The 25,741-nt window shown below is 53.5% G+C and overlaps 1 protein-coding gene across 6 annotated transcripts in view; it reads right to left on the reverse strand.

Annotated features, from left to right (window-relative positions):
• DNMT3A (DNA methyltransferase 3 alpha) overlaps positions 1-25,741 on the reverse strand; it is a 103,115-nt gene that overhangs the window by 69,300 nt on the left and 8,074 nt on the right. For 4 of the 6 annotated variants that reach the window (XM_032497153.1, XM_032497151.1, XM_032497155.1 and 1 more), the window contains exon 2: positions 7,225-7,494. In XM_032497153.1, coding sequence (XP_032353044.1) covers positions 7,225-7,296 — 72 coding nt within the window. In that variant the 5' untranslated portion in view covers positions 7,297-7,494. Of the gene's footprint in view, positions 1-7,224; positions 7,495-7,628; positions 7,788-23,886; positions 23,960-25,741 lie in introns of those variants that run through there. The other 2 variants (XM_032497152.1, XM_032497156.1) reach the window with 2 other exon arrangements.

Genomic DNA, 25,741 nt, shown 5'->3' on the forward strand with positions numbered 1-25,741 from the left:
GAAAGCAGAGCTGGCATTATTTTTTCCCATTACCCAGGCGGGAAATCTGAAACTCAGAGTGATTATCTAACTTTCAGAGATCAGAGAGCCAGGAAGGGAGGCCTTTAGAACCCAATTTTAAGTCCTTCGATTCCTAGCCCAGGGGTCTTTCCACAGCAACATGCCACTACACCGTATGCTACTGACATAGGTGTGTGCACGCGTAGACACAGACATAGACACACACACACACACACAGAGACCATGAGCAGGCAGGCAAGCGACGGTAAAGGTTACACTGGCATTCACATGCACACATCCACACAGAGTGTCTCAGGGGCCTCATGCCTAGACAGGGACCCACCCCCTAAGAGAGACACGTCCCCCAAGGCCCTCACCCAGAGACAGACAGCTAGACGTACGTGCTCCCTTCAGAACATACACCGGATGCTCCGGACCCAGCATCCGTTGAGCAGATGTCTCAAGTTGGTGTGTGAGTCGAGGGGATGAACTTGCCGGATCTAGTCAGCCACTTGCCCGGGCCCCCTGGGACAAGAAGCACGTACAGCCTTTGCCAGCTGGCTGGCCGGCCTCCCAGGGCCTGTCTGTGGTCGTGGAATTCAGTGAAACAAACTGGCTTCTCTGGCAGGCGGAGGCCCCCTCTGGGCCGCCTGAGCACCAGGCACACAGGGGCACGGGCACACAGGACCTGCAGACCACACCGCGCTCACACACGCACAGACCGGTGCACCCAGGCCAGGCTCGCAGAGGGCTGCACCCCAGGGCGTGCTGCAGGAAGACAGGCGGGCGGGGCAGGGGCACCAGGAGCCGCTGGGGATGCAGGGGCTTCCACACAGCCCCCCAAAGCCCCTGCCTTTTGTGCTCTCCGTCACCTCCCAAAGCTCACCAGGACTTTGTTTCAACAAATCAACATTATTCAACAAGTATTCACTGACTGCTTGGTGAGTTTTGTATTATAATTATTGATGAAGGTCTCCCATCCCTTCCAAAAGGTCACTCTCCTGAAGAGCAGCGGCCTCTCCAAGGCCCCCCAGCTCCCAGGTACCTGCACATGTGGGTTTTCCCAGGCCCTGTGCACCATGCAGGGGCCCTACTGCCTTCCAGAGTTCCCCAAGCATGCAGCCAGGCCAGCACAGCCCAGCTGTGCCCACCTTTGTGGCCCTAGGTCCACCATGAGGCCAGGCCCGCGGGTATGCCCCAAAATATTTACTGAACACCTACTGTGTACTGGATATAAAGACAAGCAAATAGAGAACTTCATTCAGAAGGAGAGACACCACAGAGACACACAAGTGCCTGACGCTGTGCTGAGGGTCGGGATAGAGTACACCCACTCTGCTTGCAGCCGCCTCCGTGGCCCCCAAACCCACCCTCATTCACTTCTTCAGCAGCCCATCAGGCTCTGTGCAGCCCCACGTCTCATCCCCACCTCACTAGGCAACCTAGAGGGAAAGAATCCAGACTAAACTACTTCATAGCCATGTGACCTTTGCCAAGTTTCTCAACCTTTCGAAGCCTCAACTCCTCATCTGTGAAATGGGGATAATGACAGTGGGTGCCTCGAGTTATTGTGAAGATTACGTGAGGTAACTGTCGGACAAAGGAAACTCCCTTAGATGTTAAGTGGGGTGATTATAAGTAATAGCCCTAATTGCCCTGTGGCTTCGCACAGAGGCAGCTGCAGGGCAAGACCTGGCCCAGTGCTCAACCCAGGTGCCAGAAAGGAAGGGCATCCCCCCATTTCTCAGTTGTCCTGGGACACCCACTCCAGCCCAGTTCCCTCTGCAGAGCTGAGCTCAGCTTCCCCACCTAGGCCCTGGGGCACCAGCTTCCTGGCCAGGATGGGCCCCATCCCCAGCCTGGTCGGGGATGAGGGACCTGAGGGACCTGGAGCCCAGCTGTGGCCCCTCACACAGGCCTCTGAAGGTGGCCACAGCCCCTGCCATCAGGAGTGAGGTCATCTTGCAACTGGCCTCAGTTTCGCTTCTGTTCGAGGGTAAAGGGAAGAGGGGCCCACAGGCCTGCTGTGCCTGCAAACACTGGGACGAGTAACCTTCTTCCACATGCCAGCTTCTCAGGGGACTTGAAACCCACACCATTCGCACTCTCACCTGCATTTTCCCCACTCTTCTCCACGCCCTGCAGTCTCTGGGGCCACAGTGCATCTTCACCGCAAGTGTGTTGATAGGTTGGTAGATAGACAACTAGTTAATTGTCCAAAATAAATTCTAAGACTAACTTCAGCTGTGCCAGGTCCCTGTGTTAACCACTCTCACATGCTGTCTCGGGTAAACCTCTCATTTCCCTGCTCAGCAGTCATGCAGCTGAGTCCATATTCAAACACAGGTCTGTCTCCAGAGTCCAAGTGACCCCCACTCAAGGCTGCACTGACTGCAAAGTAAAACTTGACATGTAAGAGCATCTAACTTAGAGAAGCTTAGAGAAACTGAAGCTTAAAATACAGGTCCTGGTCAGCTTGGGAGTGGGCACTACTTACATCACTGTCTGCTCTCCACACTGGAGCATCTAATCGACTCCACTGAGCTGAAAACGGATGCGCCGTTATTACCAGCTGTGTTCCTGAAGAGGTGAGGGCAGAACTACCTTTTCTGGAACTGTTTAAGTGCATCAGAGGGATGCTATTTCAATGACCCCCATAGTGATGATTATAAAGCAAAGAGCAGGCCCTGAGTGGCCAAGTGTGGGCATCTGAGTGCACTAAAGGCAGAGCGTGCCCAGGGGCGGGCACCAGATCTGTGGGCCAGGAGGAACAGCTGAGAGTGGAGCCAGGGGGAACCCACCCAAGGATGCCCTTGAGCTTGAGAACCAGAGCACAGGAAGTGGTCGCCACCCAAGGGAAATCAGTACACACCAAGCCTCTGGGTTGGACTTAGGTGAAGAGGGAAGAGCCCCAGCCACAGCGCTGGCTGTACATGGGTGCATACACACATGTACACACACACACACACGCACACGGGCACACTTGCTGTGCTCCCCCTGCACAAAGGAGGACCTCCCTCCTCCAGGCATGGCTTACTCATCCTTGTATCTTCCTATCCCCTTCCCTTTACTAGGTCCTCCAGCAATGTTTATTCTGTTCATCCAACAGATTTGTGGAGCCCTACTGTGTACCAGGTACCTGGAAAGGTACCTAAGTCTGAAGAGGAGGAAAGAGAAGCTATGTGTACAGAGAGGAAAGGAGAAAGAGAAAGAAGCAATGTGTCCCAGCTGTGTCTTCAGGGAAAAGTGTGTATCTTGTGTGTGTGTGCATGCAAGTGTGCACATGCACCCATGGTCACGCATGTAAGCCGGTGTACGTGAACCCCTGCTGGAGATGAAGTGCTCCCAACCTCCACCTCATGTAAGAGCACAGCTACGCAGAGAAAAGCTTTCTCCAACCATCCTGACTTTTTGTTTACATACACTTTCTTGAACCTTCAGCAGAAGAACGTGGATTGGACTATGGAACCTCACAGCTGGGAGGCACCGTCCACTCTATCCCCCTCCACACAGTAGGCAGCCTGAAAGGCACAGAAGCCTGGGTTTCAATTCCAGGACCATCACCACTTGCTAGCTGTGTGGCCTTAGACAAATGACCCAACCTCTCTGAGCATCAGTTTAGTCTTTGATAGGATAGAGTGATAAAAATAATAGAGCCTACCTTATGGAGAAATTGTAAGGATGAAATAAGATGATGCAAATACAGAGCTTAGAAGAGCACCTGGCAGATAGTCAGCACTCAATGCATCTGTTGTTTCTGAGGCCAGAGGGAAGGGGGAGTTTAAGATCAGGGGCCCAGCCCGGGGCCTGCCCTCATGGCCAGGCACTGATTCACATTTGGGCATCTGAGGACGCCCTACCAGCCCCAAGGCTTGGAGTGCTCCTGGTCCCTTTTCCTGCTCCCTCTCCCCTCTCCCTCCTCCGCACGAGGCCTGGCACCCTAGCTCCATGATCCCCTCTGAGTCAGGACCAAGGCTCCTGGCCTCCCTGCTGCTCACCTCCCTGCCCGGCTCCCCCTCCCTTTTCTGTGGCCACATTTACCCAGCTGACCCTCCCCAGCCAGAGCCCCAGAGCTCAGCCCTCCCTGCCCAACGTATGCATGGTAGGGTGGGGGAGGCTGCAGGGAGAAGGGATGCTGGCCCGACACCAGAGGACACCACATACCCAGACGTCTACAGTCCCGGCTACAAGCATGGCCGCCTCCCCCTGCCGGCTTGATCCGGGTTCTGGGATTGTCCTCCTGTGGAGAGGTCTTATCACTCTCAACTTCCTTTCTATCCAAGCCACAAAACACATCCTGAGCACCTACTCTGTGCTAGTCAGGCCTGAGGAGTCAGACGGCAGTGGCTGGGGCCCTGCCCTCCAGGGGCAGCACGGGGCTGGATGTTAGCCACACTGTACTTCTCAAGTCTCTGTGAGGGCCGGTGAGAACAAGGACTGCTGGGTCTTGTCCCCAGGTTCCTGACTCAGCAGGCCGGGGTGGGGCCCGGGCTGTGGCATGTCTAGCCCTTCCAGGTACCACTGGTACTGCTGGTCTAGGGATCACATTTGGAGAACCGCTGGTTCTCTCTGTGATTCAAGGCAGACTGAAGCCAGGCCTTTGATCAGACAGGAGGAAAGAAAATCAGGGAAAGGGCATACCAGGCAGAGGACGCAGCATAAACAAAGGCCTGGCAGCTCCAGGAAGCCCTGGAGTGAAAGGTACACGAGGCGTGGCCGGGAGGGCGGCGGGAAGGGCATGTGGGGCCAGGTGGTGAAGGGGCCACTGGGCAGCCACACCCCTTCCTCTGGCTCACCCAACAGTTCCTTTGTGCCAGGTGCCCTGGGAAACTCCGCCAGGCTCCTTGGGCCGCAGCCCAAGCCCATCTTCCCCTCTGCAGCCACGCAGCACCCCTGCCCCAGGCCTGGCTTTCGCAGGCTGCAGTGGGTGGCTGTCAGCGCCTCTGCCCGCCCTCCCAGGGCGGCTCCCTGGAGCTGCGGGAGCCAGCCCAGAGGTGCCAGGGAGGTGTGCCAGGTGAGCCAGCGTGCAGGCCGGGGAGGGGCACCCGCCCCTGTCTATCAGCTCCCTCCATCAGCACCCAGCTCAGGGCCTGGGTGTGCGTGTGCTGCCTCTCGAGCCAGAGCAGTTACTATGGGTGGATAATAATAGCAATCGTAATCCCTCATAATTGGACCAGACTTTGCTGTTTGCAGGGCACTCCATGCCCATGACCTCATCTGACTTCCACAACCACCCCATAAAACAGGCATGGCTAGAGTTACTATCCCCATTTTACAGCTGAGCAAACGCAAGCCCGGAGGGCCTGAAGTCACATCTCCAGTAAGTGACACACTCAGGCCTTGGGCCCGGGACTTGTGACTCTCCGTCCAGTGCTTTTTCTATGTCCTGAACTGCTGTGATAGAGAGCCTGTCTGCTGCTCCCCAGGGGAGGAGCTGGGGGCTCTGTAGCCTAGGAAAGCCCTATTCAGTAACAGGAGGAATGTGACCCAGCTGTCTTCACCGCCCCCACCAGGGGGAGGCGGGTAAGCTGACCACCAACTGCAAGTGCATGAACACGGAGCTGTGTCAGCACCAGTCAGGACATCAGACAGGGGGAGAGGGGTCAGGGTCACCTAATCTAACAAAGGAGCAAAGCCAGGCCCAAGAAGGGGAGGGCATTATCTATGGCCACAGCTGCCACTCAAGAGCACAGGCGGCTGCAGGTGGCCCCGACTCTGTGGCGGCAGGGTCTGGGTCTGCTGCTGCCTGAGTCCTAGGTGGGAGTAGCCCAGAGGGCTGTGGGATCAGAAAGAAGGGGACTGACCTGTAACTCCTAGGAGCCCTGCCCAGTGGCCCCCATCCCGTGGCACTCTGCAGAATTCTGGGCTGAGAAGGCAGGTGTCTGGCCTTCATGCCTGCCTGTGTGTATGTGTGTGTCCAAGCCAGGACCCACACAAGTGGAGCAGTGGAAAGGCTCTGATGCAGGAGACCAGGCTCTCATCTGGACCCACTGCTGAGTAGCCAGGCTCAGCTTCCTTGTCTGCGAACCATGGCCATCTGTCCTTGCCCCACTTGTTTCAAGGGTTGTCCTCAAGGACCAAATAGATGGAAACCACCCAGAAAACAGAAACTGGCTCTATGAATGAGCAAGCCCAAAAGGAGTGGAGCATGCATTGGGGGAGGGTAAGCAGGGAGCAGATCTGGGAACTGCCCTGATGGTGGGTCAGCAGAGTGGACACTCCTCTGAGTGCTCAGAGGCCCCACACCTGGTGCCAGGGGTCCACTCTGGTTCCAAAGAGACATAGTGTGACCCATGAGCATGCCCAGCTACTCCCAGATACCACCAAGCATCATACCCCACTCCCCTGCTCAGGGAAAGGGGAGCAGGCAGACAGAACTGTGGAGACCAGGATCAGCAGGTGGGGTTTATCATTCCACTGACAGAGGGGAAACAGAGTCCAAGTGCTGGGGATTTGAGGGCCTTTGCCTACAGGTGGACACTGTTTGTTGAGGTTCCAAGGCCACCCGTTGGGACCCGGCAGGGACTCCTATGTCTGCTGTGATCTCCTTGAGCTGATTTAGGCCCATACTGGAGTTCGGCAGAAGTGTGAAGAGGTCATCCCTGACAGGGCCGGAGATCACTGGCTCCATGGCCAGGAAGTGACACTTGCTTGGAGCCTGGGGTGGGGGCGGGAAATCACCGTCTCCCCGGTGACGGTGACGGTGACGGTGACGGGGGAGCCCTGAGCACACAGAGCACTGAGTGAGCCTGCCTGCCTGTCTGTACGGCAGAGGGAGCCCTCAAGGGGCCTAACATCAAGAGCCCCCAAACTTGTCTTTGGCCTCCCAGAAGCTACCAAACACCCTGGGGAAACAGGCAGCTAAACCAGGTAAGGTGACTCACCTAAGGATACACAAGTAATAAGAGGCTGACGCAGAAAGGAAGACAGTTTTGGGGACTCTGCTAGGCCAACCCCTAACAACTGCACAGACTTGGGGTTGGAAGCTCTGCTCAAGCACTACAAGGGTTAAAAGCCTGCGTCCTGGGGCCCGACCACCAGGACATAACCTCTCCAAGCCTCAGTTTGCTCATTGACACAAGGAGGCCCATCCTCCCTACAGCCCTGTGTGAAGACTGAACGGCCCCCAGCGCTCCCCAGAGCTGTGTTTCTTGGGGATGGGCCCTGCCCTCCCCTCCCTTCCCAGGCTCGGCTGGAGGGTCCCCAGTAGAGCCGGCTGCTCACCTTGCGGTCCTCCTCCCGCTCCGGAGCGGAGCCGCTGGTGTCCCCGGGGCCGCTGGCTGGCATCGCGGGCATCGCGGGCAGCTGGGCGGTGGGAGGCAGGCTGGGGCTGTGTGGGGCTGGGGGGCTGCTTGGCTTTGGGGGAGGAATTATCGTGGTCTTGGTCAGCAGGAGTTAAAACTTAGACATAGATCCCAGTGTGGTGAGTGCAGAGTGAAACTGGTGAAACTCGGCCTCAGGCTGCCTGTGGGGTTGGGCTTCCGATGGCTCCACCTGTGGGGGAAGAGAAGAGGGGTCAGCAGGGCAGAGCACCCCAACCCAGGCTCCACCTGGCACCCCCCAATCCCTCCTGGGGCCAGGCCCTCAGCCCCAGGGCCACACTGGCCTGTGAGGCCTGCTCCTCTGACCTGACTCCTTTTCCCAGGCTCACGGGCAGCCCAGCACCCCCGGGAGTGGAGAAACTGAGGCCAGCTGGGTGCACTGTCCCGCCTGGCTTCCCTCAGGGCTGCCTCCTGCCTCCCTCAGCCTCCACGTTGCTGTGGCACAGTGGGCGCCACTTCTGGGACCTCCAGCTGCCTCCCGCCTCCTCCCTTCTCTTCATTCACGTCTGTTCTTTCCTTTGAAAGCTTCCCGCACCCTCCCTCCCACCCCAACCACCCCCCTGGGAAATCCCAGAGGTCCCCAGCCCAGCTACGTTTTCCTTCTAATCTGTCCTCCCCACACCCCCCACCCCCACACCGCTCCCACCACGTGGAGGAAGTGAGCCGCAGTCACAGGATGTAGTGAAATGAATGTCACCTCACTTTAGGACCAGCGTCTGGGCCCAGAGAAAGCTGAGGCTGAACTCGGGCTGCGGCTGAACTCGGGCTGAAGGCCTAGGTTTGCAGGGCTGTTGAGGGGACGCCCTGGCCGGGAGAGGATGCCAGGCCACTCTCTCCGCAACCCCATGAACCAGCCCCATCTGCCCTGGGAACCTGGTGGGCTCGAGGGGGCCCTGCGTACACACAGGGCTGAATTTTAGGGGCTTTTCAGCCTCCCCGCTTCAGGTATGGGCCGCAAGCCAGTGAACTAACAAAGCCCATGCCGCAGGCCTCAGCTGGGGGTGGGGGTGTTGTGGCTTCAACCCCCGTCACTCGGAGACACAGAGTTCTCCTGCTCCCCACCCCCTAGGAGAAGCCCAGGCCAAGCCCCCGCCTCCAGTGCGCCAGCCAGAACGGGGAGGGGACTGGCAGGAGGAGGAAAGAGGGAGGCAGGCTGGATCTGGGCCCACCCACACCCTTCCCCTTCCAGTTCCCGGTTCTGCTTCCCTGCTCCCCCTCCCTCCTGGACTTCTTCTCCCATCCCCCTCCAGCCAGGGCTCCCTGGAAAACCAGGAGCCGGAGAAGACACAGGCTCGGGTCTCTCACGGGCTCGGCCCCTCCCCAGGGGCCCCAGAGGCGGGGGCCCCAGTCCCAGCTCTGCCGCAGGTGTGGATGGGGAGCTGGAGCTGGGAGGAGCCTCCTTGGGGACAGGACACGGGGGTGGGGGGGGGTGGGCATCAGTTAAAGCCCGGGACAGGCTGATGCTGCTCCCTGCCCCACAGGTGAGCCCTACAGAAATCGCAGGTGTAATGCACGCGTCTAAGCTCAGCACAGCTGTTTCTAATTTGTTGCCTGAATACACAGGTGAGTAGACAGCAAGACTGAGAGCAGCCCCCTGGGTCAGCCGCTGTGTGAAGCATGTGGTGGGCCTTCCTCCTCTGGGCAGCTACTAGCATTCCTACTCTCTACTGTTGAATCTAAGGCTCAAAAAGTCTAGGACTTGTCCATGTTCCAGGGTCAAAGCAGAGGGCTGAATCCAGATCTCTCAACTCTAAAGCTCTGAGGGGGTCACTACGAAGCGGCATCCCCGACTTACACCCTCACACCACCCCACAGAGACAACTCCCGAGAGCCCACCAGAGAGCCAGTCCCACCCAAGAACTCCACGAGGCCTCTGTCCACCCTCGGTCAGCGATTCCCCCTCAAAGCCCCTCCCCATTTGTGAGCACAGACCTCCCTGGTCACCCCCACATCAAAACCTTCAAAAGGATGCAGAAGCTGAGAGAGGCAGAGCCTGGTTGGGAAGAACACTGAAGCCGGAGTCAGCAGATGTGAGTTCTCATCCTGACTCTGGCATCTCTGGCCCTCAGCTTCCTCAACCATAAAATGGGACAGTTGGACTAGATGATGCTCAAGAATGTCTTCTAGTTCTGCCCAGCCAAGCTTTTCACTTTTGGAGGCCCCAAGGGCAAAGGGCAGGAGCAGACAAGGCTGGGCCAACTTCAGGAGCCCCTGGAGAGCCCTGCACAAAGTCAGAGGCAGATAAGGATCCTTGTCTCAATGCTGCCCTGAGGCCTAGAAACATCCAGGGGCTTCTGTAGGAAAAAACACTTTCAGAGAACCTCTGGTTGCTAGTGAGAAGAGGAAGGAAACAGGAGGGAAAACCAGAATGTCACAGGGTGTTGACCCTGAGGGCAGACGCCCCGGAAAGAAAAGGAGAGGAAAGGAAATGCTCTTTCCTCCTCCCCTCCCTCCACTTACCCCCTGATATGAGCAGCATGCACTGTCCTCACAACAAACGCAGCTGACCCAGGTCAGTCTCTAGGTTCCATTGTGTATGTGACTCAATCAATCAGACTTGTCAGTAAGTGTCCCTCAAAGTCACCCAGCGTCATCTAAAACCATCCAGCACCATCCAGGCAGGCCATGCACTGCACAGCTCCAGCGCCCACTGTCATGGCCAAGGTCCAGGCCTGGACACAGTGCTTCCCGCCTGCCCTTAGAAGCATCCTTCTTCTTCCAAGCAGCCATGCCAAGGGGAGAGACCTGCTCCCGGGCCCACAGTCCCAACACAGCAGCATATGTCTACCATAGCGGTCCTACGCCAAGCACAGCCCTGCTGCTCCTGGCACCAAGGAATCGTCCTCACCCACGCCAAGGGCTGCACCACAAAACCACCACCAAATAAACACCCTTGCCAAGAACCCTACCACCTTGACAGGCAGCTTTTAGTTTTTCCTCTATACTTTTAACTAGCTTTTGTTTTCTCCTTTATAGTTCTAACGTCCACAGTGGCCATGGATGAGGTTTAAAACAACTTAAAAAATTTTTTGAGGACTCCTATCATGAAAATGTCCTGGTATTATAACTGACATGGTCACCATCATCACTGCTTCAGTTACAAAACTGTTGTGCAAAAGGACTGGGATTTGAATATATACACCCAATTTGGCTACATTCTAAATCCAATTTAGCAAAAAATTGTTTGTTTGTTTTTAAGAAGACATAAAGTCACAAGATTGTGCTGAACAGAGAAGAGACACCAGCAACAAAATTTAGGGGTCTGGGAAGCAGACTGGTGACAGGCAAATTTCAGACAGCACATGCAAAGTGATTTCTAACAGAGTCCTTTAAGGACACTTGGCATGACAGCACCACGTGTCTCTGGGACAAGGGGTGAAGAGGATGCACGTGTGAAATTAAAAAGGACTTAAAGAAAAGAAGTAAAGTTCCTAGGTCCACCTCCCCCAGAAGTCTGAAAGTTTCCTCTCTGGAGAGTGCAAACCAGAGGGTCTGTGCATAGAGAGTCAACTAGTACAGTTATGAGCAAGAGTAATAAACCAAACCCAAAGAGATGAAGGTTATTTCAAATGCTAATGTTGAGCCCCCTTGGCGATCTTCCCCACTGGGCTCAGAGACCTTTATCTTCTCTGGAGAATCTAATTAGTGCAAGAGGAAAGTCCTAAGGATACAGATATTGACCCCAGAATCCAAATGATGTCCAAATGGTCAACCAAGGTGGATCTGCAAGTCAGCCAGCCCCCACCTTCGTGTTCAAAGCTTCCAATCAGCTTTTTAGCTCCCTGTTCTTAATCCTGAAAGGACAACCAAGGACCACTAGACATCCAAGGGAAGCCTTGAACTTAGAAGACAGAGACCAGAACAAATCAACCAAAATAAAAACCAAACACAACTGTGGGAAACAGACTTTACACACAGAGAAGGATACTACGAATGCGATGCTATTAAAAAAAAAAAAAAAGGCAGAGAGCAAAAAAACAACTCCTAGAAATAAAAATCATGCTAGTAGAAATACACAAGTCAACAGAGGGGGTATATCCAAAAAAAAATAGAAAATAAGAAAAGAGAATGAGAGAGTTGGTCTATACGTTTCCACATCAGTAAAATAGGAGTTACAGAAAGGAAAAAAAGAGGGAGAGAGAGGAGAAAGTTACCAATGAAATAATAATTCAAGAGAACTTTCCAGAACTGGAAGACATGAGCTACCTAATCAAAAAGGCCCCCTGACTGCCCCCAAACAGACAAAAACAGACCCGCACGAGACACATCACAGTGAAACTGCAGAACACTGAGACAAAGAGAAGATCCTACAAGTTTCTAAAGGGAGAAAAAAATGACTGTATAAAGTTTCAGGAATCAGAATGGCTTCAGACTGCTCAGTGTTCATACTGAAAGCCTGAAGACAGAGGACCAATACCCTTTCAATTCTTAAAACAATTCTCCAGTTAGAACTCTTAACCCAGCCTAATGATCGTTTCAGTGTGAGAGGAGAATAAAGGTATTTTCAGATACTCCTCTCAAGAAGCAGGGGAAGATGTCCTTTAAGACACAGCAGACAAGGGAAGGGAGGCTCTGGGATGAGGTGCACAGAGTCCAGGTGAAGTCATAGAAGGTCACTGTTCAGATGTATGGCCACAGGGCTTGGGACTCAGGCACGTGGAGTGCTGTCACAGCCAGGTCCTCTGCCACCAACCGGCTTTTGAACCTGACAAAACTACTGGTGTCAACTCGCTGTTCTTAGTCTGCTGTCTGAACTCAGAAACTGAATGGATTTGAATAAAGATAGGTATCTGTCCCAGGCAGTGGACTCCAAACAAGAGCGTTAACCAAGCAAGAAGACAACGTGAGCTCCAGAAAACAAGAACTCCAACCAGGAGGAAGGGGAAGGGAATGCTGAGGATGCCCACGTAAGACATCCCAGAACGGCAGCTACAACGTGCCCCACACCCAGAGAGCAAGAGAGTGGAGAACTCAAAAAATGGAACTGAAACATAACACTTGCTGTGACTGCCCTTGTGGAAAGCCACACAGACAGCTATTAGAAGGTGTGGCAGGAATTAGCGAAAGGTATAAAGAAAATAAGGCAGGGGAGGAAACGAGGTAATTGTTCATTTCAAGGGGGGAGAAAAAGGAAACTTTTCTAGGACAACGTAAGATTCAGCTGTGAATAGCTGCATTCATTGATTTAAAAAATAACGCTGTATATATCACACACACACACGTACGCAGTGTGGATGTGTATAGATTATGTGCTGTATTAATTTCCTATTGCTGCCGTTACGAGTTACCACAAATTAATGGCTTAAAGCAACACAGATTTGTGTCTTGCGGTTCCGGAAGTCAAAAGTCCAAAATGGTTCTCGTCACTGGGCTGAAATCAAGGTGTTGGCAGGCTGTGTTCTTTTCTGGAAGCCCTGGGGAGAATCCATTTCCTTGACTTTTCAGCTTCGGGAGGCTGCTCACATTCCTGGGCTCCTGGCCCCGCTCCATCCTCAACGCCAACAATGGCCAGTTTTTCTCCCTTTGCCAGTCTTTCTCCCATTGCGTTACTCTGACTCTCCTGCCTCTGTCACTGACTTCTAAGGACCCTGTGATGACACAGAGCCCACCCAGATGATTCAGGCAGGATAAACCTCCCTCCCCATCTCAAGATCCTTAACTTAATCACCTCTGCAAAGTCTCTCTTGCTACAGAAGGTGACACATTCACAGGGACAGGGGATTAGGACATGGCCATCTTAGGGGGGCCATTACCCTGCCTGCTACATGCATACATATGCAGATATTGCTAAATGCATAAAACATTTTCCAAAAACCCTGGTAAGGTACTGTTAATAGTATGCCTACCAGGAGAATGACTTAGGAGGGTGGCTGGGCAGAGAGCCATGGTCGGCCATATGAGAGAGCTAAATCCTTATTTACTAAATAGGAAATCAATGGAAAATGTCTACAGTGGAAGAGTCAAAAATACGCACATTACTCAGATCCATGAGATATAAAGTTACTAGAAGGAACAGCTAAAAGTGGTTTCCTCTAGAAGAAGAAGGTGGGAACAGGCAAGGAACAACTGTATTTGGTGAAGAGACGTTAGTCCTATCTGACTTCTTAAATCATATGCATTACTGTGAGAAAACAAAAAATAATTTTTAAAAAGAGAGAATGGGTCTGGGAATAAGGGCCTACATCCCAGCTGCAACCATTGGCTGCACCCTCCACCCTCCTCCGTAAGAGTGCAGCTAAGTCCCTCCATCTCTCTAACTCTATGAAACCATCACGTTCCACATAATAACCATCATCATCTCTTCACACCCACACAGAGTTCCATCCATCACCAGCTATAAAAGTGGTACCTCCCTCCTCACCCCCACCACGCCCCTCATGAAATGCTAATTCTCCCAATACATCATTTCCACCAAGTCCAGCCCATGCACAGCGTGGTGTGCCTCCCCTACATTCCTCCCAAACTGTACCCCATGCCATCACTGCCCACATCCCTAACCACAGCCCCGGCTCACTCATCAGCACATCTCAGACCCAAGACCCACAATTCAACCATCTCCTGGAGCCTCCAGACCGTCCCGGCTGTATCAACGCCCACCTCTGCCACCACACCATCCCTAGTACCATTCCTACCCTCCTCCCCAACCCCAACCCCATCAGCACCCCCTGAACGAATAACCCCAAAGTCTCACCTCCAAGCCTGCTCCAACCAGCGCCAACTAGAGTGTCACCCCACGGTCTCACCTCCACAAGGGCCCACGTGGAATTATCCTCTTACAGAAACAAAACCGTAATTGCCCACAGACCCAAATCCTCTCTCCATCAAAAGCAATCCTAATGTTACCACCATAAGAACCCCTCCTGCTCCATCTCAAGTCCTCTACTTGAATTGCTGAAAAATATCTGACCATCTCTGGACCAGGTCCCTCTTTACCCCTCTATCTGAAGACTGCTTTTCTCGTGGTGGGCTTTGCTGGTTTCATTCTTTCTAGTTACATTTCCCTCCTTTCCAGTGGGGGCTTGTGGTGTCTGCACTGACCCCACCCCTCACCCAAGTCACAGAGTGAGCATGTGTTCAGGTAGGGCCAATCAGAGGCCTCCCAGGAATGTTTTGGTGCAAAGGAAAGATGCTAAGATAATAGGATGTGAGTCAGGAGCTGCTGGCTGAGCACAAAGGGATGGAGACAGAGGGATGGAACACTGAGTCACCGTCTGGGCCCCTGGATCCAGCTGTACCTGGAGGTAGGGCATCTCTGAACCTTCGGGTAATGTGAGTCTTTCCTGACTTTGGTGTGAGTGAGTCTGTGCCTGCGGCTGACAGCCCTGACTCATATGCTAATCTCGACCTCCAGAAGTCTTCCCTGGGAGGCCCGGCTGCGTGGGTTCAAATCCTAGCCTTGTTAGTATTGTCTGTCTGACCTGAGGCATCACTGTGCCTCAGTTTTCTCACCTGTAAAACGGGGAAAGTAACAGTAGCCACTTCACGGGCCTATTGTGAGAGTTAACATGAGATGTGGTAAAAATGCTTACAAGAGTGCCTGGCACAAAGAAAATACTCAATAAACATTAACGATTATTAGTCCCTGACTAATCCAGACCACAGTTTTCTCTCCTTTCTTGAAATCCCATGAGTGTACTTTACTCAAACAGGATTTCAAACGGGGCGTGAACTGACTGTGTTCTGACAACATGCCCTGTGCACAGTACTTTACAGTTTCAACATCTTGTTCATCCTCATGCCTCACTCCAACCCTTTGAAGTGGAGACTGTTTTTACCCCCAGTCTCTCGATGAGAAGAATGAGGTGTAGGTTAACAAAGCTGCCAAAGGTCACACAGTTCGTGAGTGGTGCAGCCAGACACAAACCCTTCCCCGGCTGAAGCCCCCTGGTTCCTACTCCAACACGAGCTCTTCCAGTTAGCACGGGACTGCTGCAGACATACTAACTTTCAGCAAAGTTTCCTGTTAGTCTCCCTTCCCTGGTAAGGCCTGTCCACTGTGAGGGCAGGGGGAGGGGTGGGAGCAGGCAGTGCAACCTTCTAATCACCATATTCAGTGCCCTGCCCAATGTGGGAGTCATGCATTCATTTATTCCTTCCACTGTTTACTGAGCACCTACTGTGTGTCAGGTACTGTGCTAAGGGCCGTGCATTGTCCTGTCTCATCCTCATCAACAATCCCATGAAGTCAGTTCTATTATTATTTCCATTTTATAGAAAAAGAAACTGAGGCTTGGAGACATTTATTACCTCCCTTGGGTAGCGCGGGTACAAAGTCCCAGGGCAGGATTCTGAATTCAGGTCCATGTAATTTGAGAGTCCTCACCAACACGGCGACACCCAGTCACGGATGAGCATAAGCACAGACCCCCGATCAGCGATCTGTGCCCCCGTGATAACAGCCCACAGCCCACAGACAACAGCCTCATGGCTGGATTTCCTACTTGAGTTCGGGAGGAGGTACAAGTGAGTCCTGTGGGTGACAGAAGACAGGAGAGTGTCTTGTGTGCCCCACACCCGCCCAATCATCTGCCAGGGTGCTGATAAGCTTGGTAAGCTGGGGGCCGGCAGAAAGCTGGGGGAGACATCACGGCCTCCTAGACGGAGATGTTTATCTGCCAAGTTTCCCCCCACCCGCTACAGCCTCTCTGGGTCACAAGACTGGGCTGGATCTGGAGGAGGGGAGGTCCCAGTGCCACCCTCTGTTGGTCATTCCATTTCAACACGAGGGAGATGCACGTCATCATGCCATCACTCTGTACTTCCAGAAACACCCCTCCCACCCAAACCACCAGCTGCCCGGAGAATACCAAAAGCCACCGCGGCAACAGGCCAACAGTCCTGCCACCCTGTTCCCCACTTCAAAGCCCATCTGTCTGGCTTTTGGAGTCACAAAAAGATGACTTACGGCTCTCACACCACCCTCGAGGCCAGGGTGCTACCAGCACGAGCATTTATGATCACCCAAATGCTGCTACGGTGGTGGCCACATGGGCAGAGATGGGTTGAATCAGACTCCTCTGCTCATACTCATGTTACCATGACACAGCCCCAAAAGCAGGGATAAAAAAAAAAGGTTTGTGCCTGAAATAGATGCTGGTAAGGAGCTGAAGTTGCTCTCGGGAGCCAAAATGAGCTGGTATAGAGTTCCATATAGGAGCACGCATTTCCGACCGTGGTGAGTCAGAAGAAGCCCTACTGGGGGTCATGTGTGCCTAGGCAGTCGGATGGGCTTCCCACACCCCGGGAGGCAGCGCGCAGGGTGGCCAGGCTGCAAGTCCATGTGAGAATCAACCACGTGGGCCCCGGTGGGGTCTGCTGTCTGAGAAGCCACGAGTCTGGCTGATTGTGATCTCCCCCTCCCCCACCCCAGGGGGCCCACGGCCCACACCTGTGTGATTCTCAGCTTTACAAGCCTACTCTAAAGAATGGTCCACACTTCCAGCTCCAGAGCCTCTTCGCTCACTCTCCCCTTGATCCCTGTGTTTGGTTCCCCCCCCTCCCCATATCCCTGAGGCACTCTTGGGGCACTAAATTTTGTAATCCCTCAAGTGGACACCACAAGGATTCTACTAGAAGACAAGTCATCTACCTGGCTTTTGGGGACCCCCTTATGCCACTGAACCAACAGACAAAAAAAAAAAAAAAAAAAAGGAGTTACTCCAAGAGCTGGAGTCATTGATCCTAGTTGCCAAGGAGAAACTGGCTCGCTGGTACAGAGTAGAGGGCAGGAAGATAATTCCTGGAACACAGAGGATTCTCTCAGGTACCTCTTAGAACTTCCACACCCAAAAGTAAGAGTTAATGAAAAACTACAGTAACAAAACAAACCAAAAAAAGGGCAGGACAGCCAAGGATTCAGATCCTTCAAGAATCAAGGCTTGGGTCACTCCACCAGGTAGAAAGCCCGCCCTGCTGAGGTTCCAGCTGAGTGCAGAGGAAATACAGGATGGGAAGCGAGAGAAGGAAGCCGGGTATTAGATGTGGCCTTGTGAACAAATATAGAAATGAGAACCGTAGTAGTTTTGTATATTTTCTGTTTACTTGATATATATGTGTGTTTGTTTGTACATGGTAACCATTTTCTTCTTTTTTCTCCTTCTTCCCATCACTTTACATACAAGTTGTTGGAAGTTAGCTTTATAATTTAGTCTTTAGGTAACAGAATACTTAATGGGGCTGAGATTGAATTTGAGATGTTATCTGTGTAGGCAGTGTTGATACAGTGAGTGCTGGGACTCCTCCTTTGGAAGAAAGGGTGAGAACAAGCAGGATAGCTGTGTCTTGATAGGTAAAAGTACAACTATATTGTTGTTGCAGCGGAGCACAAATGTGTGTAAAAGGGTGCAGATGGACGCTGGGTAGCCAAAGTAGCAGATTGTGCCAGTTAATTTATTCACCCTTCATCACCTGCTCTGTGAAAATTGAGCTAGGCCCTTTAAGTATTTCTCCTTTGGCCAGGTGGTGTGACATCATGCTGTCAGTAGAGGGCAGCAGAGAGACACTGAAGGTGGTGTTTCCTTTCCTAGAACCGATGTACTCTCTGGAAGAACTCCTGCATTGTTCTGCATACAACTTCAGCAGCCAGATCCTGCTGCCCCTCTGGCTTCCCTAGTGCCCAATCCTGTCCTGTCACAGCTTCTCTAGCACGCAGCTCCTGCAGCATGCAACTTCCCAGTGCCCAGCTCCTGCAGCAAAGGTGCTTCTCCAGCACCCAGCTCGAGCAGTGCATGACTGTCAACAGCAGCCAGCCGCTTCACCCAACACTCCCCGTGGGTAGTTTAGTAGCACTGTGCCTCCAGCAAGAAAATTTCTGATGAACAACTCTCCTTGGGACCCAAAAGGATGGATTTCCAGTGAGTTCCAGGAGGCAGGTTTCCTGCCAACATGGCACCAATTGACTTCTCTGTCATCCAGGGAGCCATGACCAAGCCCTCTCCATCAAGGTCAGGACCTCAGCCGCAGGGCCTCTTCCTTGAGCTCTCCATGGCAACCCTAGGAGCAGTGGCTGCTCTCATATATGCTATTTCTGTATTCTTCACAGTTCTTTTACTTCTTACCAGCCAATCTCTCAATACTCCAATCCCCCGTTATCGTTAATAAGTCTTTATATTAAATTTTCCTGTTCACATCACTATGTGGTTTCTGTCTCCTGAATTGACCCTGACTGATACAGTCACCCACGGCCTCAAAGGGCCTTTTTCCATCCTTACCGTCCTTGAGCTCAATTCCGCCTCCTTGCCAGCTAATCATTTCCTGCTTCAAGCACTCACTCAGCAATCATTTACTGAGTGCCACCGCAGAGCTGGGCACTGGGGTGACAGGTGACCCTTGCTTTTGCAAGTCCATAAGCAAGGGGATTCTCTGGCTGTCTCCCTACTTGGCACCATGCTCTGGGTCCTCTCCCACCCCTCAGCCCCCTCCGCTGTCTCCTGGGCTGACTGGGGTCTTGCTCCCACTACTTACTGCACAGTGGGTACCCCTCTCTGGTCGCACGCTGCTTCAGCTGTACTCTAAGTTCTTCTCTGCTCAGACACCTGGGCTTAAACGAATGCAGACTTCTATTGCAAGGCTTCCATCTTTATCCTCTGGACATCCCCACCTGGATGACTTGCAGTTACCTAAAATCCTACTCTTCTAGAACCAGAATGTTTCCTCTAGCTCCTGTGTGTGGAAGTGGCAGCACCCTCCCCTCAGCTGCCAGTGCCCCAAACCCCAGAGAGAACTGAGGTCCCACCCCCCACTTCAGTCACCAGGCGCCTGATCCTCGGGCCTCTGTTCTCCACCCCTGCCCTCCAGGCTCTCAGCACCACAGGTCTAGACCCTGGCAGGTATTCCGTAACACGTTTCCCTGCCTCTGGTATCTCAACCTCTCACCCCAGCTTCTCAGCAAAGATCTTCTACACAAGGCTTTCTTAATCAAAACCTCTGATGCCTGATGAAAATGTTCTGAAATTCATTGTGATGGTTGCACAACTCCATGAACATATTAAAAACCGCCAAATTGCACACTTTAAATGAGTGAACTGTATGGTATGTGAATTATATCTCAATAAAGCTGTTATCTTAAAAATCCCTATGATGCCAGTGATTTTCCCACACTGTAAAACCTACACTCTGCTCTGTCCTACACCGATGGCTCGAAAAGTATGGCCTCAGCCTATTGTTCTGACCTGGCCCCCACCTCTCCCAGCAGACTCCATCATTCCAGGGCCAGTCACTGGCCCCCAGCTCACATCCCCTGTTCCCACACTTGTGTCTCCACTCACACCATTCTCTCCTCCAAGAGGAGAGCTCCTCCCAAAGGACCTCCCAGCTCCCCTCTCCCCAGCTCTCAGCATCCCCTAACCCCTATTGCTTCTCCTCCACCACCCATCCAGGGGTCTGTAATCAGTGTCTGTTGTGTGGTTATCTAGCTTTTCACATGCATATGGATGCGTCTGTTTTCCCAAACAGATGACGTCAGAGTTCTTGTCCTGCACCTTGCTCTTCTGCCACCCGCCCCTCTCTCTCCTCCCTGTTCTGGGTGACTCTGGAGGCAGAGAGGACTGTGTGAAATCACTCCCAGGCAGCTGCAACATCCCCAGCACAGTGCTGCGGTGCCTAGAGTGACCCCCCACAACCCCCATTCTAGGGGTCGCTTGGCAGAGTTCCCCAAGGCACTGTGCCAACGGGAAGGCCCCTGTTCCACCTTCCCTGGGCCAGGACGTACACCTGCTATGGGGTTTGAGGGCCCCACCAGCCCCCAGATGCTCAGGGCCAAGGGGGTCATGAGGGTCCTAGGTCAGGGTGCATGTGAGCCATAGGAAGCAGGGGGAGCTGGCCTCCCACCAGCCCGGGCCCTTCGGGGCTGGTCCCCGGCTTGCCTGTGACCACTCTCTTCCCACACCATTCACACAATGCTTCCGCACCTGCACTTTTTCACAGTCCTCCGAGACCATCCAGTTGACCCCCTCCCAGGTCCAAACCAGGAGGTTCCCCCAGAGGGGCTTCAGGGTCCGGGAGCTGCTGCTGGAGCACAGCCCCTCCCCACCCACGAAAGCAGGAAAGAGCCCACTGCTGTCAGAACTACCCACTTGTCCCTGGTTTGCTTTCTCCTCACCTTCTGTGCCAACCGAAACCAAACCTATTGTTGCAGGGGGTGGGGATGAGGTCGAGAGGAGAAAAGCCCAGGATTCTGGGCAGCACATCCCAGAATCACTAGCCCCTGACCCAGCAGCCCTGGTGCAGTTCATCCACCCCTTCAGCCCTAAGAGGGTTCAAAGGGAATCCACCTCAAACCCTGGGTCTGCCACTCACTTTACCAATCTGTACAATGGGGTGAATAAGAGCCCTACCTCCTACATCTATTTTAAGATACAAAAGAATCTGAGTCATGTGTTTAGCATGGTGCCTGGCACATAGTAGGCATTCAAAAAATATTAATTTTTTTAAAAAGTATTACGTCATTAATCAGGGCGAAAGGCTGGTAAAGTGTCCTTAGGAAACCTAGCCTCTAGCTTAAGACCACACCCAGGAATGGCTCTCACTGGCTCCCAGGTGCGGCTGCTGTGGCATGACCCAGTGTCCTCTCTGCAGCTAATGCCGCGAGGCTTCCCCTAATCCCCAGCCCAAGGGCCTCTGCAACCAGAATAAAGGACCTCTTCACCTGCACCCTTAACCTGCCACAGTGGCCTTAGGGGTCAGGCACCTACAGACACACACATCGGCCCACACAGATGCACTCACACAGACACAGACACACACAGAAAGGCACGTATGCACACACATATAGACTCACAGACAAAGACACAGACGCGCTCACACATGTGGGGACACACGCTCTCTCACACACCAGGCCCCGGGATCCTGGAGCAGGAGGACTCCCGACGAGGCCTCCCCACACATGCGTCGCACATTTCACCTAAAGTGTGGGCCAAAGAGGCATTTGGAAACCAGCTTGGGAACCTCATAACCATTCGTAACATTGTTCTGAGAGAAAATACAAAACATTGCCCTATAAACAAACATTTGCAATAGAATTTCTCCAAGAGCTAGGAATCGCCTGTGCTAGAAAACTAACAGAGCAAGAAGAGAAAAACCACATAAACTTAGTTTGCCTCTGCAAAATTAATACCAATTACAAAAACATTTATGTGAACTGCTTGCCATTTACACCTAATTACCATGCAGCACAATTATGCATACCATTAAGGGTATGCCAGATTAATTAGGCTGTACGTTTCGTGTGATTACACCCCCACACCCTCAGTCCACGTATGCCCAGCTTCCAGAGGGCTGCCTCTGTGACCAGGGGACATGCGCAGGTCTGTAGCGACCAGAGAAACACTGGCTTCCAAACTCAAGTTGACAGTGGTCCCCGTCCACCACACCCACCCCAGCCAGAGACAGCCTGACTCGGGCCCAGGCTTTCTTGCCAATGTCACCACCACAGACGCCCCTGCTGAGAAGCCATCTTCCCACCAGAGCCTCCTTTGAAAGGCAGAGATGCTTCAAAAGTCTCCCCGTCGGTGTGGCTGCATGTCGTCGCAGGGACCAGGAAACAGCCCAATGGCCACCATGGGTGCCCGCTCACAGAGGAAGCTAGCCTCACCATCCAGACCAAAGTCACCCGGAACTCATGTCTCAGACTCCACCAGGGCCCTGCACCCCTTTCCCTAGCACATGGAGCCAGCTACTGGGCAAGGTCCCAGCTGTGGTCCGCCCAGGCCCTGGACGGGTCAGAGCCCCTCCCTCCCTCGCCCTCTGCTCCCCACACAGCCATGGCCACCTTGCGCTGACCCCCTCCTCCCTTCATTAAAATGAGAAAAGGAACTGGCCCTACCCCAATTCCCATTTAGCTTAGCAGATGCTCTTCAAATACACTGGGGTGACCCAGGTTTGGGAAACAAGGGAGTCAGTGGAACATGGTAAGTGGAGCTTCCCAGGAACCAGGAACTCAAAGCTGACAGGGGGACAGGCAGGACCGGCCTCCCGGGGGGCACAGAGCAAGAAGAGGCTCAGCAAGTGAGAAGGGAGAAGGGCGAGCCCGGGGGTCTGTGTCTCCTCGGAGCCAGGCAGGGACCAGGCTCCGCTGAATTTTAATCCTCAAACACCTGTGAGACCAACGGCAGAAGGATTCTTTTAAAACACAAGTGACATAAAATATCCAAGTTTAGGACAAGAAGCAGTGTTTGAAACAAACAAACAAATGACAACCCAAGCCTGTGAAGGTGTCTCCATTTTGCAGGTGGCAAAACTGAGGCTAAGAGAGGTTAAGTTATCTGCCTGAGGACTTGGGTAGGAGGTGGCAACACTGAGGGGAAATCACTGTCTGTTCAGTACTGAGTCTCGTGGCCTCTGCCTGGATTCAGTGATGCTGACCTGGCTCACATCATTTTTCTAGAAATTCTCTGGAAACAGCCCTTCCTGTTACACACAAAAGACTCATATTTCTACTTTAGAGAAACAGTTTTTGTTTCTTTTCTCTTTGCTTACCCAAACTGCTCTCCCCAGCTTATCCCCACCTACCTTGGGAGACCTGCCTCTGAATGGAAGGTGGATGTCAGCTTTGCAATGTACACACCACTGTCAGAGGGTGATGAGACCGACCTGGGGTGCTGTGGTCGAGGAATTGAGGAACAGGGTCTTGGCCTTGTGGCTCATCTTTTGGGGGAGATCCAGAGAAGCAGAAGCCCCACTTAAGCCCCCAAACATCAGTATCCCCAATGCACGTGGTCTGAACACCTGGTTAAGTCACTTTCCTCCTGAAAAATCTATAGGGATTGCTACCAGTTTGGGAATAAAATGTGCCTACCTTTCGAATCCATCACCTGGACCCTGCCCCTCCCTGGGGCCCCCACATCTGGGCCTGGTGACACAGGTGCTCTCTCCTTCTGCAAGCCTGGCCCACTTGTGCAAATCCTAACCACCCTCAGTCCCAGCCCCGGTCCTGCCTCCCATGTGAAACGCCCCCAGATCTCTCCAGACTCCCTCTGACACGTGCCCTCTCAATGGACGGCATCTCTACCATGCAGCTGGCTGAGCCAGAAACCAGTCACTTCTGCTCCCCACACCCTCTCATCACCCAGCCATTCCTCCCCAAATGCCTCACAAAGCAGCCCCCTCCATGCCTACACGGCTGCTCCTCTCCATTTCTACACCTGCCTTCTGCCCGGGCTCCCTGGCCGCAGCCTCACCTGTCCAATTTCCCCTCCTTGATGCCCCAGGGTGATCTTTTTGTCAGATACAAATATAGGCATGTTACTCCAAGCCCAACAGCTGTCAACAGGTAACATCCTGGCCTTCGGTGGTCCAGCTCTGGCCTGGCCCTGCGGCCTCACATCCCGTCAGTCCTCGGACCCCATCACTCCCGCCACACCAGGTGAGGAAACGCCTTTGACCACCTGGCTAACTGCTCCCCATCCTTTGAGATTCTTCTTAACCCTCACTTTTAGAAACTTTTCCCGACTGTCCCTCCTCCCCTGAATGAGATATCCCTTCTCTGAGCCCCTAGGAGCCCCAAGCACACACTGCAGAGCTCTCTCCACCCGCCTACGGTGTGATGGCCACCTTGCCAGACTCTCACCTCCGCTGCAGGCTCCTGAAGGACCAGCGCAGTCTCTTCTATCTTTATAGCCAGTGCCCGACACATAGTAGGTCTTTAATAAATGAAGAGATAAGTGTTATTTGTGGCTCTGAAGCAAGGGTCCTCTGGAGAGAAAACGCAAGAACTGCCAGGCCTGCCAACTTGGGGCCCCCGCCCCTCACCAGACTGTCAGAGTCCAGGCTGCACGAAGGTGTTGACGAAAGAAAATGCAGAGGCAATCGTCTCCCTCAGTGGGCTTCCTGGCTGAGCTTCCAGTACCAGGCAGTCCCACAGGCCACCACTAGTTGAGCCGGGAATCCCGGCCTGTGAGAGGATGGCAACAAATACCACATCACTGCTGGTAACCAAACCATTAGGAACCATTGCTGGGCGCCAGCTGCCAGGCCTGGTTGTGGTCTAGACCCTCCCCTGCCTGTGGGCCAGGGACAGAGTCAACCCTGCCAGCAGGCTCAGCAACCAGAGGAAAGGCCACTGCCTGCTCTGGGCCTAAAGAGACCAGAGGGCAGGGAGGGAGAGGGCCCAGGGCTGGAGGGACCTGCTGGGTCCCCAGTGGGCATGGGCTCTGAAGAGACTGATGGAAGGACATCAAAATGAAAGGTCCAGAGATCAGATGGCCGAGGAAATGGAGGCCCCACGACCCCTAAGTGGTGATAAGAGTGACAAGCAACATTTGTAGGGGGTGGGGGGGGTCTTAGAACACAAAGGGGCCTGCATGAGGTCTCCTTGCCTCATCCCCAGAGTCACCCTCATGCAGCCCTGTCATGACCCCACTTACAGAAAAGGAACTCACACCTCCTGAGCACCTGCTAAGTGCCAGGTGCAGTGCTGACTGTTTTCATACAGTATTTCATTGGATTCAAGCAACACTGGTGAAGTGCGGGCGCTCTTCTTATCCCTGATTCACGGATGAAAAACCCACAGCTCAGAGACTTTAGATCTTGCAGTAGCTGTGGTAGCAGTAGGGCTGAAACACAAATCAGGATCCACCCACCTCCTGGTCGCTTCTTTTCCCTGCACATCTGTCCCCCACCGGCCTGGGGCTGCGGGTGGTCCCCAGAGGACTTGCTGCTGCCCTTGATCTTCCTGCCTTACTCCGGGGGGGGGCGGAGCAGGCCTGGAGAAGTCCACATGCCCTTTCTCATGTCATCTTTACCAGGGGCAGCCTCAGAAGCCAAAGCAACCTCCAAGAGGGCACCCATGGGCGGATGAAAATGGGAGGTGGGCGCTGTTGCCAAGCAACAGACAGAGGAATTTGTATCACCCCTCCTCACCTCTCCGCCCTGTCACCGGGTCACTGCCACCTGCTCCTGGGCCTCCAGATCACAGTCGGGCACAGCTTGAGCCCACATGCCAGACAAGCAGGCATCCCCTCCATCCCTGGCGGGGCCTCCTAAAGCCCCATGCTGTCCTCCCTGCACATGGCTCCCAGGCTACGCCAGGGCTGGGTCACCCGAGCTCCATGCGGGGACTAGGCCCTGGCTGTACCAGGTCACAAGGGCGACCAGATCAAAGCCTTCAGGGAAGATCCTCAAGGATTTGTGTCCCATCCTGTGTCAGAACTGAGTTTCCAGTCACCATCCTGTAAAGCTAACTTGGTCCACGGCCCCCAGCATGTACGAGGATGCAGCCAGCTGCCTGTTTTCCACTCTCATGCAATCCCTTCCCGCCTAGGCCTTCGCTTAGAGACCTCAGGGTCTGCAATAAATCTCCCTGCAACCTTTCCAGAAAAGACTCCAAAGTACCTGAACAGCCCCACCCTTTACTGTCAGTCCTCAAGCCAATTTCATATCCATTATAAAAGAGTCCACCCTTCCAGCCCAAGGGTGACTCAAAT

Source organism: Camelus ferus, chromosome 15, assembly GCF_009834535.1.
Source record: "Camelus ferus isolate YT-003-E chromosome 15, BCGSAC_Cfer_1.0, whole genome shotgun sequence".
NCBI lineage: Eukaryota > Metazoa > Chordata > Mammalia > Artiodactyla > Camelidae > Camelus > Camelus ferus.